A 19,198-nucleotide genomic window follows, 5' to 3' on the forward strand; every position below is an offset into this window, starting at 1 on the left:
AACTGTGGCAGCCTAGCTTGGCTGCCGCTGTACATAATAGGCCATAGTGATTAACCTTTGCTGCTTGGGTACCATGGCATTGAGTAATACCTGAAAGGTGTCAGGAGCAATATGTCAACTATAAAGCAGTTGATATCATATCTAAAACCTGTACCTCATTTGCCTTTAAGGTAAGATTGCTATTTTTAAATGATTGTGAACTTTGGTATAAAAACAGGGAGAATTTCTGAGATTAGTGCTTTGGTAGAAAATATTCTAATCTTGGTAATATGGCTACTGAGTGGGTTGTGTGCTTATTATTAGAAAGGTACATTCCTAAATCCTTAACTATGAATGTAAACACATCTATCTGTATAATGTGTTGCCGCATGGATGAAGATTAATTTTACATTAGTAGATGCCTGATATACTTGGGATATTCTGCATATTTTGATTCATGATCTGGCATTTGAATGGCAGACTTGGGCTTGCCTAACAAGATGGCAGAATTGGCCACAAAGAGGACACACACTCAGGATTGACACTTTGCCCCCTGCAGCAGGAGTGGCAGCGCAGCCATTGGAAGGATCCCTGCCATCTTTCATTCAGAGGACCACAAGGAAGCCCTGATCCCAGTGATGCCAAGCACTCAGCCCCTCATGGAGCATGGCTCCCCTTGCCTGCTGGAACCACCAACGGAAAGCAACCTTACATTAGAGGAACCCAATGGGCGGGAGCCTCTGCTTGGTTGCCCCACAATGTGAGCTTGTCTGCCTCCCGGCAGGGTTGACACTGTGGCTCAACATATCCGCCCCCATGATGGAGAGTCCTTTTCACAGATGCAGACTCCCCCAAAAGTATCCTTCTACGGTCCCAATCCACCAGTTGTGACAAAATGTAGCAAAATTATTAACATACAACTGAATCATGCAAAATAACTGGCAAACAACTTTAACATACAAACATTTGAATTGGGAATAACACTTGAAATAGGGTGAGTGGGTGGGTAGCTTCCAGTTGCAGCTCTGAAGGGCAAAGAGAGTAAGGTAAAGGTAAAGGTATCCCCTGTGCAAGCACCGAGTCATGTCTGACCCTTTAGCGTTTTCATGGCAGACTCAATACGGGGTGGTTTGCCAGTGCCTTCCCCAGTCATTACTGTTTACCCCCCAGCAAGCTGGGTACTCATTTAGCCTCTTGTGGCACAGAGTGGTAAGGCTGCTGTCTGAAAGCTTTGCCCATGAGGCTGGGAGTTCAATCCCAGCAGCCGGCTCAAGGTTGACTCAGCAAAGAGAGTAGGTGCTGTTTAAGCTCCTTGTTTTATGAAGTTTGGGCCCATCCACCACTGCCCACTGCTGACCACTTTTCAAGATGGGCTGCCCTCATGTCAGTGGCTGTGGTAGCCCGCTCCTGCCTCCCTACCGCCCCCCCCCATGCAGCCTCTTTGCTGGATTGCCCTCTGAGGTGGCAATCAGTGGCCTCGGTAAGGTTTGGCCATGCTTCTCTTCCTCTTTTAATTACAATTGTAAAATTAAATAAACAGTCTTGGAAAGGACTCTCAAAATCATGTGGATTCCTTTAGGAGAATCAGCACACACTAGGGGTTGCCAGTTCTGAAGGGAGAAACATCTGGGGGTGGGGTTGGGGAGGGTGGGGTGGGGTGGGGAGGAGAGGAGAGGGGCTTCAGTGGGATACAATGCCATTGAGGCAGTGCTCCAAAGCTGCCATTTTCTTTAGGGGAATTTATCTTTATTGCCAGATGAATTTTAACAGAGGAAGATCTCCAGGCCTCACATGGAGGTTGGCAGCCCTAGAACACACCAATTTGATAGCACATGCAGTGTATCCAATTAATGGAATTTTGATTCTCAAAAGTTTATACCCTGGAAATATTGTTGGCCATTAAGGAGCTACTTCACAGGAACCTTGCTTTTCTACTGAACTACTTACCTCAAACTAGCCTCATGCCATGTGTGTAACTCTCCATCCCACCAGCCCCTTGCCTGCTAGGGGAAAAAAACAAGTTTCAGATGAAGGGATGTTAAAATCAAGTAGAGAAGTAGAATGACCATCATTGGCTTCTCTTGTACAAATGAACCCCATTCCCTGTTGCTTTCTACTAGTGTCTCCAAATATATCTTTGCATAGACAAACATGTAAAAACCATATAAAAACTCTAAATGCCACTTCTCTCTGTTGATAAGTGGATAGGTTTCTAGGCACACAATGAACCACTGTTACTTTCAGCAGCATTTCTTCCTGCGTGTTAGCTCAGGTGCTTACTTACTAAATTATCTGCCAATGATCTGACAGTTTAATTAGGCCAGCAAGGCCGATTACTGGAAATGAAAAAAAATCAATTTCTGATTATACTTTGTAATGAAGCTCAGCAGGAGCCCAATGTCTGTCTGTCTATCTGTCTGTCTGTCTGTCTGTCTCTCTTTCTCTCCCCCTCTCTCTCCCTCCCTCCCTCCCTCAGTTAAGGAAAGGTGTCAGTATAATTTAACACCATCAACTGTTGCTAAAGATCTGTGAATTAGTAATCTGAGGCTGAGTATGCACAATAGGTTTTCTGTGCTGTTACTTGGGGAAAAACCTAAGTGGTTTCTTCGTTTTCTGCATTTGGCTCTGCTCCCCCCACAGATGTCCCACCATGTTTTTAAAAATTCTGCATGGTACTTACCCCTTCTGCAGGGGACACACTTTTTCCTTGCAGTATTTGAAACTTGCTTTACAAGGTTTTTTTTTTTTTTGGGGGGGGGGGGGTTGACAGTTCCGCAGGCAACTTATTTTGGATGAAGAAGTGCTCCATTTTTTTCTCCACCCCTACCCTTGTCCACCAATCAGTGGATGGACCATTCCTCACTACTTGCAGCCCTTCTTCCACTGATGGGAGGGTGTCCAAGAGAATGCCTGATCATCCAGTGCCAGCTACCAATGTAGGTAGAGTAGGGCAGCTACAAACATTGACATGTCCATTCTTTGTGATGTTGGGAGTATCAAGGTGGGCAGCCTAACTCTTCACTCAGCACTGCCTGGTTGAGCTATTCACAGCTGCTGCTTTTCCTACCCCGCTCTGCAACTCAGAGATGGCCAGGAGGAGGGGGGGGGGAAGCCAGCCAATGACTGTCACGTAAGCAGGAAGAAGCAACCCCCCCACCCAAAAACTCCCCCCCCGGTTTCTGAGGATTTTGTGGCTTTTAATGTTTCAGTGCAAAAACATTTTCTTCAGGAAACCACCCCCCACCCCGCAATTACAGAGCACATGCATAAATGGGACAGGAACCAATTTAAAAGGGCAAGCAGACCAACTATGTAGAGAATGCACAGAAAAACGTGGGTGCATAATCCACCTGAGATTGTGTCAGTGGCTAAAAAGGAGGTTTTCTCCTGTTTGGGGCTTGTTGTGTTAATAGCATGGGCTGAGTGATTTTTTTTTAATCTTACAAGGATATTATTGCACCCCCAAAATAATTCCCAATAAGTATACACTGTGTAACTGTGCTTCTCTACCAATCTTTAATCAAGTGTTCCAAACTAAACTACAAAGCTACCAAATTGGAAAGGAGTCAGAGACACCTTAGGCCAAATTTAGACAGGGTTGTGGTTCAGGCAAAGAACACCAGGCCATGGTTGAGCGAAATAAGAACTGTAATGACAACTCAGCATGCATGGAGTCAACTTCAGTGTGATCCTCAGCAGAGTTACAGTCTTCTAAGCCTGTTGACTTCAATAGATCATTCCTCTGTTTAGTAAACCATAATTTGCCATTACATCTGACCCAACAAACCACATGCAAAGTATGGTTTGTTCCCGGAGGGAAAGTGCAAACTGATGCGTTCATACACTTCCAGTACAATGTCCAACAGTACCTTGCATTCAAGTGGAAGCTGGTAAGAGTGTGAAACTGGAGAATAGATATTAGGATGCTTTGGGCTGATCCTGCGTTGAGCAGGGGGTTGGACTAGATGGCCTGTATGGCCCCTTACAACTCTATGATTCTATAAAGGGCAAAATCATGGTCTGATATTGGCATCTGAGGCATGCAGCTTCCTTGCTGGTCAGTTGTACAGCTATTGCACTTGATTCCACGCCAGCCAGATATCATTTTCACACTGACCCATTATGCACAGCAGCAGCCACAGCAGACATTGCCCCTGCGCTTCCCGTGTACTCCTCCGGAGTACGTGGGCTGCCCCGGTGCAGTGTGCGCACGCAAAACACCGGGGATGAAAAGTCCAGTATGCTGACTGGAGATGGCAGCATCGGTGGGGAGCTTTTCAATCTTGAACCCTGTCAACACCTTTCTCAACCTCTTGAATTTTGACCTTCACTGACTTAATTGCTTGAGTGTCTATTTCAGTGCTTTGTTTCAGGTGAAATATGGTTATTGTTAGTTCTTATTTAGGCTGTTGTATTTCCTTTTTAAGTTTTGACATAATGTTTCCAAATTCCTTTGTGAGCTGCTCAATACCTTGAAAGATGTTCTTGCCCTTCAACATCTGCATCACTTCTCTTTTGGGACTGGAGTTCCATATCTCTTTCCTTATTTCTTCTCCCGTATTTTACCAATTCACTAACGCTTTTTCTAGATTTAGGAGATTTCTTATAGTAACAAGTCTTAAAGTAAAACACCGAAAAGTTATTTAATTACAAAACAAGTCAGTAATCATTTTCATCAGTTTCAGGCATTAATAATTCCGTTTTGATCATCAGTGGTTAACATAGGAGAGTAGAATTAAAAAGGAGTTTAGCATAGCTTGCATTTCCCAGTATGACCAACAAATTCAGCACATAAATGATGCCAATATGTAGTTTTGTTTCACTGAGATTATATGTAATGGAGTATAATCAGCAAACATAAAAGGTTTAAACAATGATATTCAGTGCAGTCTTAAGGGATCTATATAAGTAAGCCACCACAGGCATACAGTTTGAGTTCCAAAATGGTTCTCAGGCTCTGTCTTATGGTGTTCCTTCTTGGAATGGCTTAACTGTCCTCAATTCAAGATTAAATCCATCTCTCTTCTGTCTGTCTTCAATCCTCTTTGCCTTTCACACTGTTTTTCCACCTGTGCCTCTATGCTGTTGTACTGCTGCCGCTTCTTCTAATCACCTTAGAGCTCAGTCTGATCTTGCTGTTCCGTCCCCTTGGACTAGTCTCCCCTCCCCCACTTTAAAACTTGTCTGCTCCAATATCGAATTTGTAGCTGCCCTTTAGACTTTATGCTTTTTAAAAAATTAGAACCAAGTCCACAAAAAGGGAGTCAGCCTCTTCAAGCTAAGTAGGAAAGCAACTCATCAGCTCAAGTTCTTGGCAAGGCTGGCCACAAAGCTTGGGGGGAAGACGAGGGGTGGGGGGAGGCTAAAGAATAAAGCATATTTGAAGAAGTTAGATCCACCAAGTCAGAGAAGAAGAGCCCCTGGGTACAACAGAGTTTTAAACTGCCTTTGCAAACACCCTGGGCTGTTCTTAAGGTGAGACAGAGAAAAGGGAAGTCCAGAAAGGTTGGGAGATGTTGTCTTTCACCTCTACTCACAGGCGAAGTCTTTTTGGTTCAAATTTGGCCCACAGTATCCTGCCTGAACTGCTAGGGGAGGTGCAGGGGCTATTTGCAGTGCCCCTGTTCCTGCAGACTCCTGCTTGATCAATCTGCCGTTGTTCAGAGCAGGAAGCAGTCACAAGGCTGCTTAACATGGCATCATCTTTCCCAGAAGTTCAGCCCAGCCAGAGATCATCTATCCACTACATCCACATAGTTTCACTCATAGACACTATGCAGTTTGGGGGCAGAAATCTTTATGCTTACTGTAAGCAGCATGGAAACCTCTGCAGAAATAGTGCAACTACACTAGTAACAGTGTGTCTGACCTAATTATGAAACACATTTTTTTTTGTTAACATGGATGGAATGAACACTGCAGTATTGTTTATAATAGTTTCAGAGACTGTACCCTAAGCAGCTACGAAGTGGTTCACAAATTCTCAGATTTTCTGTTATGGCTTCTGCCTTACTTCATTGCTTGCCATTCAATGGAAAAGTGTAAACAGGTAGACTTGCTCTCAAGTCTGAGCTGTTTCCAAAACAGTGAGGAGGCAGAAGATTTATCTTCTAGTTCTCATGGTCAGAGACTTGGGAATCCTAGGAAGCCTCTTTCCTAATAATGCCGAAAGCTCTGGGAAAAGGGAGAGCGAGGCTAGGAGGTTGGTCTGGCTCCAGGTGGGTGTTCTGCCTTACGTTTTCCTCTCCTTTGCTTTCCTCTTCTTGCTGGTTGCCAAGGACTGTTAGAATGCCAAGATAAAGAGGTTTCCTGGTTTTATTTCTAGCACTTCCCTTTCCTGTCATGAAGACTATGAAGCTACTGTCATGTCTTCCCAGAGGTTTTTCACAGGAGCTTCCTCATAGCCACTTTCAGAAATTCTTCTTTCAGCTGGCAATGAAAAAGTGAATGGACATTCTTGGGTATTTTTCAGTAGATTCCAATGAAGGAGATTTACATATTTTAAATAAATATGTTTTAAGGAGAGACATTTTTATAAGGTTTTCTTTTATGTTCTTCCAGGATTGGGAATTTCCACATTTTATGGGTGATGTCGATGTCAATCTTCCTGGGTTGCCAGCCGCACACTTTCAGTTTAGATTGCCTTATTTCAAGAAGATCTTTAAGGAGGAGTATCACATACATATAACAGGTACATAATATTCTTAAATATTTTCATAAATCTGTGAAAATTTTCTGACATGTATACTTGTTTTGTTTTCAATGTGAAGATGTGGCATACTTGTACATTCATTTTCCTGAAGTGACTTTTTGATTATTACATTGGTCACTCACAAGCTAAGCAGGAAAACAAATTTGCAGATTTCTTGGGTCATAAAATAGAATAATCCCTGATTTAATTTTTACCTAGGCAGAGTCTGCACTTACTTTGTTTATTTGGAATTCCTACATAGCAGGATGGGCACAGCAACAAAATGGCTGCCACAGGAGGTGGAGCCAACCATTTTGCTACAGCTTTACATCAGTAACACAGTGTATATCATTCTGCTCACAACAGGATTTAGAAAACAGTCCTAAGTGAGCTGAATTTCCAAAAGATTTTGAAAATGGCCTTTTGAAAAAGAGAGGAAAAACAAATCTTGGGGGTGGGGGGATGCTTTCCCTACCTGTATATGAAAGCATTTTCAATAGAGGTGATCCTTCCAAAAGTATATGTTACATAACACTAATGGCACAGAGTAGGAATTCAAAGATCTTGGGATACCTAATAGATATTCACAAGGGATTATAATTATGGGACTTTAGGGATGTGGCCATGGTGATAGAGCATCTGCTTCGCATACAGAAGGTCCCCGGTTCAACTGCCTGTCTCTCTAGTGAAAAAGATCAGGTAGTTGATTATTTGAAAGACCTATAACTGAAACCCTGAAAAGCTACTGCAAGTCAGAGTAGACAATACTGACCAATGGTATAATATAATATAAGCTCATGAGTTAAGAGCACTTTTCACCAGTCTTGTCAACAAATCAGCCAGATTCACCAGAAATCCTTAGTAGCTTGCCTGTTCCCATATATTTTATGACAGTCAAATCAATAGCCTGAAAGAATGAAAGCCGGTTCTGTCTCTGTGTACTTTCCTGACTGATTGCCTAAAGGTAACCTGGTAAAATGCTAATGGCTAAGTTACAAATCAAGAAATGGCTGGATGAGGCCTTACTTCTACTGTGACCTTAGGCAAACCCTAGTGAACTTAATAGACAGGACTGCTGTTAAGTATTGGTGACCAGATATCATTTGTGAAATCACTTTGAGTATTATCTAAATGCTAAATATTGTTATTGTTCTTACTTATGATAGATGATCAGGCAGGCAACTGGTGAAGAAATTGGCAGCCATACAAAGCTTTCAAGAGGTGCTTAAAGGAACTTTGGCCAAACTTGGTGTTGCAGAACTGAAGCTGTAGAAGAGCCTGTAAACCATGTGTGAAGGTTGATGGTGCAAACTCTGGAGTAGAAAGATATATTGCTGAGCAAAAGAGCAAGGATTATTAGATGTTTCCTGGCAGAAGCAGTCATACAGAGGAAATGGGAGGAGCTGGGAGAATGTTGATGGTCAGGGCATTAAGGAAATGCCATTGGCGGAGAGACAAATAGCCATAACAGCTCATTGTTCTTCATCTCATTTTAATGTTCTTTAAAAGCAGATGGACTACGGTTGACCAGTGACTGCCTGCTGTTTCCTCTGACTCCTAGCTTATATAAACTGATCACAATTGTTGTGAAGGGCATACTTTAATTGGAGAATGAGCCCATGAATAGCATTTGTGGAATAATTTCCCCCCTGTAGCTCAGTATGAATAAGACCTATTTATTAGATGAACTAGACAAATCAGTCTATTTGAATGCATGTCACATTGTGGGAGTAACGAGAGCCTGCTTTATCTCCGCTCAGTGGCAACTCATAAAGAGCAGCAACTCAGTATGAGAGACTCCTTTTGCACGAGGGCTTTGCATGTCCCATCTGTTCAGGAATTGTGGCTACTTTGAAGGCTCAGTTGATAAACTTTGGAGCTTTCCCAGCTTTATACATACTTTGCTGCAGCACTGGGATTGCCTGTCTCAATTTAGGAGGCTAGTGTGATATGGAAATGGACAAAGTATTTAAGATGGATGTATTGAGTTTCTGATTCATACCTAAAAAGATGTTCTTTGTATATGATGTGTGTGTGTGTGAGAGAGAGAGACTGTATGTTTTAGCTGTTGGTGAAACATTAATTCTACAGCTTTGAGGACTGTTCAGGCCATCAACATTTGGCAAAGAAAATGGGGTAGAGTTCACCAGATGAAAGGGTAACAGCAAAGTCAATAAACTGGATACCTAAGCAGCCATGCAGCACAACATTCTCATCACTAGTTGTCCCTACAATGCTCCCCCCCCCCAAACAAACATATCCTGTGCTTTTGCCCAAAGTTGTATGGATTTTCTACTCATGGAACACAATGAACCACTAGCCTATAAGCTTTGTGCATCATGCACTCTCTGAAGCATTTTATTGTCTCAGTGCAAATGACACATAAAGGGCAAACCCATAGCCCTTCCTCTTTTGCATTGTTGTCAAGAACAAATCTATTCTAGAAGAGCATTTCTATCCTTTTCCTAATATCCAATCAAACCACCATGTAAGCTTTTGAGTTCATGAGAATGCTGCAGTAGGCTGGATCTTACAAAATAAAAAGGGTGGGGTGATGTGTTTCAAGCCATGATTTTAAGGAAGGCTCTTGCCAGAGTTCCTGTGCTTAGTGCTTGCAAGCAAGAAGATAAAAAGAGATGCTGCTAGTGTCATTCCTGTGAGCAAGGGAAACCAAATGGTTTCTCTCCACTAAAATGATAAATGTCAGCAATATTCCTTATATGTCTCTGACATCAAACAAGATTTATAGCTCTCTTGCAGAATGACAGCAAAGGAATTTATTTATTTACTTCATTTATACTCCACCTTTCCCCCCAATGAGATTCAAAGTGAATGAAATCATTATCCTCTCCCACATTTTATCCTTTCTACAACCCTATGAGGTAGATTAGGCTGAGGATGTACAACGGCTCAAGGTCACCCAATAAGCTTCCATGGCACAGTGGGGATTTGAACTTGCTTCATGCAGATCCTGGTCTGATACTTCAGCAATTTTGGAGATAAATTTAAGGTGGGGTGTGTGAATGAGTTATAAAGTCAGTTGAAGCCATTGTAGTTATATCTTGTGTGGTAGGTAAATCCTCATCCGCACAGTCTCTTGCTAGTTTGCTCATTTCCAGTTAATACGTTCACTTCAGCTGTATTCAGATATTACCAAAGTAGAAAATACAGGGGGAGGGGATGAAACTTGCGAGGGGGGGGGAATCCCATCTCACCCCCCAATTTCTGAGCTGGTATCACTCCAGGCCCAATACAGCTGCAATAATGACAGTGTCTGGAAGGTCCTGTGAGGCTGGATTGGCTCCCAGTATGTGCTGTTGCTGCAGCCAGGTTCAGAATAGCTCCCAGACTATTCCATGGCAGCGCGCAGAGAGGATCCCAGAGTCTGCTTCCTCTGGGCTCCAGGGATCTGCTGCAGCTGCCTACAGCTCCCAATTTCTGCTGCAGGATCAAGATAGGTGGCGCACTTAATTTTTTTATTTTACTTTGGGGAAAATTTAAACATTTCAGATTTTTATGTGAAATCCATTTCCGCATGGAGGGGTAAAACGCCTGTGGCTTCCTGTTCGCATTTGCAGCCCTCCCTCTTGTGTTTTCCCGCTGCCCCGTCAAGGCTTTTTTGCCTCCTGACAAGGCTGCAAGGGAAAACAAGCCAAACTTCTTACTCCGCTCGTTGGTTTGTCAATCACGACACAGCAGTTCTCTCATGGACTGAAACTGTCCCCCCTCCCAGCCTTGAAATTAATTTTTTTTAAAGGCACTTCTGCACTGCTATGAGGTAATGCCTTGGCACAGATGCATCTTTAATAAAATCAACACTGCCCTGTTGCTATGGTTATATGCCAGAACAATACAGGATTCCCCCCACCTTTGGGGAATTTGTATTTGTATATTTGTTTTTGCACTTTATTTCTGTCTGGGTGGATTTCTGAGATACTGCACATTGTCCCTGGAGACCAAGAAGACATTTTGTGCTAATGGTTGGCTTTAAAACAAGCTGCTCAGACCCCTGTATGATCGGTAAAAGGCAGCCAGATCACCCACTCCCACTCCTTTCCCAGCTCATTTCGCATGTCCAGAAGATGCAAATGGGACTGTTTTTGCCTGTCTGAGTTGTGAGAAGGCTGGGCAGGTAACTGAAGCCCCAAAATACATTTTGTGCTAATGGTAGGCTTAAGAACAAAGTGCACACATGGCTGAATGATAGGGAGAAAGCTGCTGGATCACCCCCCCCCCCACTTTCCCATCTCCAGAAAATAAAAACAGGGTTGTGTTTTGCCTGCCTGATACAAAGAAGACTATGGATGCTAAAGAATATTTTATTTCACCTTGTATAATGTAGATTTGCAGTCCTGCTGTGACACGGACCATGCCATTAAAAAAAAAATTACTCAAAGCAGGAAATGGAGATGGGAGGGCAGGAGCGAGGGTGGGACAAAGCTGCTGAGACTATCACATGTTTTCCCCTCCATACGGTTTTATCCTTGGTGGTTCACTGGTGGTTCGTGAAATTTAGGGTGGTAAATCCAGTTTTCTGGATTCTCGAAATTTGAAAATGGCCAAATTGCGACTCGACTACTGGACAGCCTTGGGATGTTGACGCTGTCATATGGAGGAGCCTATATATGCTACCAACATGTGAAGGCTGTCCAGGAACATTTTCCTCATGCAGAAATGGCCTCTAAATTTGCTTTAAAAATCTCTTTAGCATCCATGTGGCCAGATCCATAGATTTAGCTATCCACAGAAGTAGATACTAGAATATAAGATGGTTTGCAGCCATGCTGGTGCAAAATCCAAAAGGAAAGTACACAATACAAAATACTTTTTAAGACCAACCAAAATATTGTAATTTGTGCTCAAATCTTATAATTCATGCCAATTCCAATAGTCCTATAGTTTGTCAGCCATACATGTTACTGCTGTATTTGGTATAATCTTAATTCTGTGAACCATCCTCAAATTAGCCCTAGACAGTCTGCTTTCTAATAATAAAACTTGCATAGCCAGTTACATTTTTATGGTTTTATTGTCGGAGAAAGAAAGCTGGACTTAGCAATAGGGGTGGCATCTAGGAAATGTATCTATGTACTTTGGATCTTGTTAAGAAATCACTGTAATCTGCCATCCCTAGATGAAATTTTACTTTTAGATACATTCCTTTTAATGCTTCAGAACCTCTGAGAATGGCTTTAAATTCATTAGTTTTCATTAGTCCAGACCACCACAATTTCTTCTCAGATGAGTATGAGGGTGATCAGTCTGTGAAAGGAAGGCATTTTCAGCTGTTAGACATCACGTAAAAAATCTGATTGAATGTATGAGGAGATAGTACTGCTTTTAATGTGCTTGGGGAAGAAAACCCCCTAAAGCACATTTTATCCAATTCAGGATGTAGTCCTTATTAAATCCACTCCACTAATGCACATCAAATCTATGCATTTGGAAAGAAATCTGTCATTTCAACCATGTGGACTATAAGTGAGAATTAATCCCTAGATCACCCTGAGCACCTCACAAGAGAATGATAACAATGCCCATTTTAACTCAGTCTCCAGTCCTGTTTTCCTTCGCCCTAAAATTCATACCTGGAGCCACATGACTGGGAAAAGGCCTGTGGATATTAATATGATTAATTGTCTAGCAAGTTTCCTTCACAAGGAGGATAACAGAAAAATCAGCACTATTGATGGTGGTGTGTTTCATGTTGCCATAATCACATTATTATTTTTATGCTTCAAAAACATCTCTTACAATGTATTACTCTGGTTTCCTTGTATCCCTTATATCTTGGACTTATTGTGCATGAGTGTTTTCCCTTGCTTGTTGGGTTTTCTTTGTCATTTGCATTGATTTTTCTCTCTTCAGCACACAGTTTGCTTTCTGGTAACTGTTTCTCTGAGTTTTTGGAGAGTTCTTTTGTGCCAGTTTTCCCTTTGATTTGCTTCCAAGCCTCAGTTAATCCAAAAGCATACAGATTTCCTCAGATTTCCCTCACACAACCCTTTTGCCACCCCTTGAATGTCACTCCTTCCCACATTGAGGTGGTTCAGCCCACTCTGCACCTCTTTCCATCCTCCCCCCTTCATCAGTGTACAAGCTCCACTTCCCCCTCATTTTTAATATTTTTACAGGCATTTTGAGTCTAACAATATGAGATTAGCGATAGTGTCATATCACTGAATTAAAAAATTTAAATGACGGGGGGGAATGTTTAAAAGGAGCTGCTTGAGGTTTAGTTCCATGCTGGTATTGAATTGAAAGGAGGATCAGAGTGGAGGAAAACAGCAACATCCCCAGTACAAAATAAAATTTAAAAAGGATTTTAGTGCTGCAACTAAAGCTTTGTAAATGTTTTGACCTTTAATGCTTTTATGGGGGTCTTGGGGGGGCATTTTGGTAGTCTCTGAAAGCCTAATGTTAAACATTAAAATGATAGCGTACTCACATGGACTTTCAGCAAACCACCAATTTAATAATTATTTGGGATCTATCCATTTGGATGAAGAGTGCGATCTTCACAGGACAGGCTTTTAAAAACTGCCAGTGTGCAGTATCAAATCAGAGAATCTTAAAGAGAAAACCATGCAAATTTGCCAGGAGGGGCAAAAAATTACCACTTATGCTGCAGTGTTAAAGACATCAGCAAAAATACCCCCCCCCCCCAATTTTATAATTCAATGGGACAAGACGCTCTCTAGAACGTCTGCTGGTGGAGTTGCAGCTGATTTTGTCCACTACTACATTGCCCACTACATTGCCAATAATCACAGCTTGCAATGTCATTAAGTTCTACCATGCATTCTGTACTCTCAACATGGTTCCCTATATTATGAGACTTTGTGATTCCCATTTTTCATAGTGGCCAATAACACAGTAAAGAATCCCCTAGTACTTGGCCATATGGAAAATGAGGCTTCACAGCTGCTTGTCAGTTTCAAAAAGTCTGATCAGTTTCGACATCCACCCCTTTTCCTGCATTCCTTTCCATTCTGTTTCCTTTCATTCAACAAACTAACACTGAAATGCAAAACCTGAACCATGAGGATTTAAATGGAAGCTGTTTGCTGGATGCTACTACTGTGATTGGGCAATTGTGTAATTTAAAAAAAGAGAGATCCTCAATGTGTGGACATATATTCACAAATGTATTTTTAAGAGCAAACTACCATGTTATATCACAAATTGCTTTTGAAAACATCCTGTCTCAAAAATTATTTGCCACCTACTATGAAAGGCTGATGTTCAAGAATCACAGCATAGAATAATTAACAATGTGATTCTTGAACCCTGGCCTTCATATCGATTCAACCTAACAAGTCAAATCTTTGAGTGTAGGTCACCAGCTCATGAATAGAAATAGAGAAGGAGGCAGTTTTGCAGGATTAATTATTGTTAATGAACAGCTATAAGCTTTTCAGTTTAATGATGTTCTTTAGAGCTACATCAAAATCCAAACAGCTGCTGCCATTACAAATATATGCTAGTGGGGTTGACAGTGGACAGGTATGTGCACACACAGAGAGACACACAAGCACATGTTGCCAATGATCACAGCTTGGCAGTGTCAGTGATACCATGAATTCCGTACATGCAAAATGTTCCCTCATTTTATGAGATTGTGTGACTCTCCCATTTTTACAGCGAGTGATAACACAGTAGATAATCTACTAGTACTCTTGCCATATGGGAAACAGGGCTTTGTAACTGCTTAGTTTCAAAAAGAGTCCTGTCAATTTCAACATCTGTGTCCATTCCACCCAAGTTTAATGTAGCAGGAGTGTGGCAAATTGTAATCGCTACTAATATGCAGTTATGCACGACGTTGTACACAAGCTGCCACACTCCTGAAACAGTCCCGCTAAAAGCGCTTCGTTGTAGCGCTTCCAGGGAAATCCCAAAAAGTGGATTCACCCTCTGGAAAGCGCTACACGCTTGCAAACAATCTGCAACAATTTTGAAAAAGTTCTGTGCGTTACCATTGTTGCGGTTTCAACAAAGTCCCTCCCCCTGGCTCTCTCCTCTGAACTTCGTTGCAACGTGTTTTTCTTTTTTTTTTAAAAAACTGTTCTTAAAGGCAAAGGGGCTTCTCCGGAGCATGGTAACAACCGCCCATTGGCTGCTCGTTTGATTGATGGCCAGGGGCGGGACAAAGCACGGAAAAAATTGCTTCCTTTCTAGCAATTTTTGCCGAGACCGGAAACCTGTGGGAAATGATTGAAATGCAACTGGATTCCACTACAAAGGCAGGTATGCATTACGCCAAATTCCACTATTTAAAATTCCATTTTTTCTTTCCAAAAGCAATTTGCCACATTGTACCTTGTGCGGAATGGGCCCTGGTTTCCTCCTCTCGCCTGCCTTCCTTTCTGTTCCCATTCATTTGGTAAACTAATACTAAAATGCATGCACAAAATCTCAACAATGAGGGTTTAAATGGAAGGCGCTTGCTAGGCACTACTGTGCAGCTGCCATAAGGCAATTGTGTAATGTTTTTTACAGTGACATTTGACCCTGATTTAGAAAAGTGCTGTTAAAACTTATGGCTGTAGAATAAATATACCAGAGGAAAAAGAATGCTGCATAAGGTGGGCACAGAATCCGAAGTCAAGATTAAAGGTTTAGTGCTCTGAAAATCTGTAGCAAGATCTGTGTGGGTTTAATGGGCCTTGGAGCTCCTAATATGTGTTTTATTCCACATTTTAAAAAAATTCTGTCTAGTTTCCATTCTCTTTTATCTATGTACATAAAGCCAGGGTGAATTTTTGCATCTGCTTAACTCATCTGGATTTCCCCTGACAGATGGCTGGCTGCAGAGGATATGCTAGGCAGCAGTTTTATGTAAATATACAGTGTAGCCTAGTTTCTATGGTACCCAGGGAGATATGCAGGGCTCAAAAGTAAGTTTGGTTATCCACTCTCCAAACTGTTTTCTTGTTAAAATACATTTAGGGACTATTCTAGTGCCTTTTCATATCTATGTGTTATCCAGCTTGCCAGAGATAAGTCTGGATCTACAGATGTCTGTGTGGCTACGATTTAAAGTGCAAAACTGCTCACTGGGAAATTCTTTCAAGCCCCTTAACAGTCACAGTTTGATTGCAATTCATCTATAATGGAATCATGGAAATATAGTTTGTGATTATAGCCTGATTCTGGGCATGTTTACTCCAAAGCAAGCCTCACTGAGTCTAATAAAATTAATCCAAGACACACAGAGTATAGCTTGGTCTGTATCAAATTTGCTTTATGGGGGCATCACGCAGAGAACACACTTGCTTAACAACACATGGAACCAATTCTGTGGAAGAGCTCTTGAATGGATGTCAGGGAGGGAGGCCTGTATAACTGCCAGGACCAGTACAATGAGCCAGTGGCATACCTAGCATGTTTGTCAGCCAGGAAGGATAGTTTTTTACCACCTCCCTCTTTTATTTATTTCGTTTTGCTGTCAAGTCACAGCAGACCTATGTCAACCCCACAGGCTTTTCAAGATGAGAGACATTTGGAAGTGGTTTGCCATTGCCTGCAACCACGTTGGCCCTACATAGCCTTTAAGATCTGGTGAGGCCAGACTAGGCTGGGGGTGTCCAGGACAGGGTTGCAGGTTTATTTATGTTATATCTGTTTTACACTTAAATTTCTATACCACCCCCCTCAGCATTGCTGACTCGGTGGTTCCCAACATTTGTGCATACATATCATAATGATATTAAATATTAAAATAAGATAAAATACAGTTAAAAGCAGTTAAAAATATTCAATACCCACAACAGCCAAGGTCTTGGTTTCTGCATTTCCTTCTCCTCTTTAGGGGGTGGGTTACTTTAGGGAAGTCCCATTTTGATGATGTCACTATGTGGCCTCAAGGCTACAGTGTCTGGATGAGTGCCATGTGCTGATATCCTCCACCTGTAGGGGCAGACACTGGGAGTCTGGGTGGGGAGCACACAGCATGCTGACACAAAACAGTACTATGGCCTGCCTCAGGGCCACAGCATCTAAATGCTTGCCATGCATTGCCTGTCTCCACCTGCACAGGAAGGCACTGCCATCCTCCATTCACATGGGTGGACATTGATAACGTGAAGGGGGGGCATCCAGGAATACTGGCATGCCTCCCACATGTGGCAGGCCCCTACTGGAGGCAGGCAGGGCATGGACTGCTCCAACCCATGCCCCCCATATGGCATCTAGGGCAGTGGTCCCCAACCTTTTTATCACCGGGGACCACTCAACGCCTTTTACTGAGGCCCGGTGGAGGGGGTAGTTTACTCCTCTACTCTCAACCACTGTCCTAACGCTCCCTGATTGCTATGGTAATGTTTAAACATCTCTTCAAAATAAGATACAGACACGCCACAACAATGAAGTGTGTTGTAAAGGGCTGGGGGGGGATTTCAGTAAAGGGCTGGGGGGGGGGAGAGAAGGCATCCTTCGGGGCCCACCTCCAATTAGTCGAAGGACCACATGTGGTCCGCAGCCCACAGGTTGGGGATCGCTAATCTAGGGCATGCGCCCCTGCTGCCACCCTCTAGATGCATCTCTGACTATACCCAAACTGTGTTTCAGTGGCCAGAAAAGAAATGCAGACAATGAAAAAATTAACTTCATATATATAATTATGCTGGTAAAAAGTTTCAAATTCCAACATGCTTTCCCCTTACAAGATAGGAGTTAGGAAATCCAGGTTCAAACCCCCACTCACACCATGGACGTGGGCATTCACATTATTCTCAACCTAGCTCTGATCTCCATGCCCCCCAAATACCCTCCTCAGATCTCAGAATCTAAGTAGGGCTGATGTCCTACTTAGTGTCCAGCAGAACCCAGCACCGTTGTGGGAATGCCAGCTGATATCAAGCACAGAATTACAGTCTAAGCAAGCCCGCAATGTACAGTGCCAGCAAACACAGTGTCTTCTGTTTATAATATTAACTGTTTGCTACTATACCATTAAATAAATTCTGTCACCAAGCAGGATAGGGATGAAAATATCTTGAGACCAAGATGTGAAAATAAGGGGAGGGAGGGGATGGGAAAATAAGGTGAAGGGAGACAGAAATGAATAAGAAATGTGTCAAAAAGAGGGTGAGAAATTAACAGAATAAAAGGTGGTTTTATCTTGCCGCAACACGATAACACACGTAACTATCGTGCTTATGTCATGGCAGCCTGGCCAATGTCTCAGGATCCTTTCAGCGTTCTTCCTCAAGTTCTTCCCTCCTGGATTCTCAAGCTCTCTCAGGCCTCTGGGCCAACTGGTCTCTTACCACCTTTTGAATATTATTACTGTTTCTTCCTGCCTCTAGGTGTCAGTTGTAAATGTTGATACTCCTTGAAGATAAGGGGGCACATTGTGTAAGATTACAGACTGTTGGATCATATGGCATGGGGGGGGCAAGCTGAAACCTACCGTATTTGCCGGCGTATAAGACGACTGGGCGTATAAGACAACCCCCCAACATTTCCACTCAAAATATAGAGTTTGTTACATTACATTACAGTACTATGGGCCACTATGGGCAGCTATGTCTATCCCAACTGAAGTGCACCCGGCGTATAGGACGACCCCCCCCCACTAGGAGGCATGTTTTTCAGGGGGGGGGGGAAAGTAGTCTTATACACCAGCAAATACTGTATATCTGCTGCAAAACTCTGAATGATGTTAGCTTCAGCAATAAGGCATTCTTTGTAGCCTTTAGAGGTTTATACAATGAACTACTGAAAGTTCTTTGTAAGACTCAGAATTTGCCTTCTTGGGGAGAATGGCCATGGGACATGACAATAATTACAGATTTGCAAGATCTGGCTGAGGTGGGTGCAACTCTTTTATTGTTGAGAAACCCTTGAAACATTATTCAGGCTTCAAGAAACCCCAGAAGTGATGTGATCATGCAGAATATGGTTGGGAAGCATAGCTGTATACCTGCCCATCTGGGGCCCTTCCCACCCCTTCCAGGCCCATCATTGGCCATTTTGGGAGGGGGGGAAATATATCAACATAACCATATATGATTGTATCATCTAATAATGTTTAACACATTTTAAAATATATATAAAATTAATTAACTCTCACCCATTCAGGAAACCCTTCCAGGACCATCAAGAGATTCTGGTTGAGAAAGCCTGGGCTAGACTTTTGAAGAAAATTTCATCCTGGCTGGCAATTATAGTAGCACCTATCAGCATACTGGCCTGGGTATACAATCTGTTGAGCAAGTTTGCTTCAGTCTTGAAGGAAGAAATGTCTGTTCGGTCCTAGAGTGCTTTTTGCCATGCTTTGCCATGCCCTATGCCTCTAGTGATTACAGCCAGAACTGTGTATTAAAAATAAAAGGAAAGACATTTGTCTGGATACAGCATGATGCTGGCCTCAAGGTCCTTCCTCAAGCTGTGCAGAGCGGGTCTCCTGTCTGGTTGTTGGTATGCAACTACAAAGAACCAAGTAGGTGCAGGAAGTAGATAACTGGTTCCTGTTTGTGGGTCCTCCTGAAGCATCATCTAGAGGAGAGTATCCCTTTTCAT

At 42.5% G+C, this 19,198-nt stretch overlaps 1 protein-coding gene across 10 annotated transcripts in view; it reads left to right on the forward strand.

Moving 5' to 3' along the window:
* Positions 1-19,198, forward strand: part of TMEM117 (transmembrane protein 117) — a 261,297-nt gene that overhangs the window by 227,193 nt on the left and 14,906 nt on the right. For 7 of the 10 annotated variants that reach the window (XM_077338614.1, XM_077338615.1, XM_077338617.1 and 4 more), the window contains one exon: positions 6,541-6,670. The exons of 1 other annotated variant lie outside the window; for it this stretch is intronic. In XM_077338614.1, coding sequence (XP_077194729.1) covers positions 6,541-6,670 — 130 coding nt within the window. Of the gene's footprint in view, positions 1-6,540; positions 6,671-7,836; positions 7,892-14,747; positions 14,921-19,198 lie in introns of all 10 variants that reach the window. 2 more of the 10 variants (XR_013231156.1, XM_077338618.1) reach the window with 2 other exon arrangements.

This window comes from Paroedura picta, chromosome 5, assembly GCF_049243985.1.
Source record: "Paroedura picta isolate Pp20150507F chromosome 5, Ppicta_v3.0, whole genome shotgun sequence".
Lineage (NCBI taxonomy): Eukaryota > Metazoa > Chordata > Lepidosauria > Squamata > Gekkonidae > Paroedura > Paroedura picta.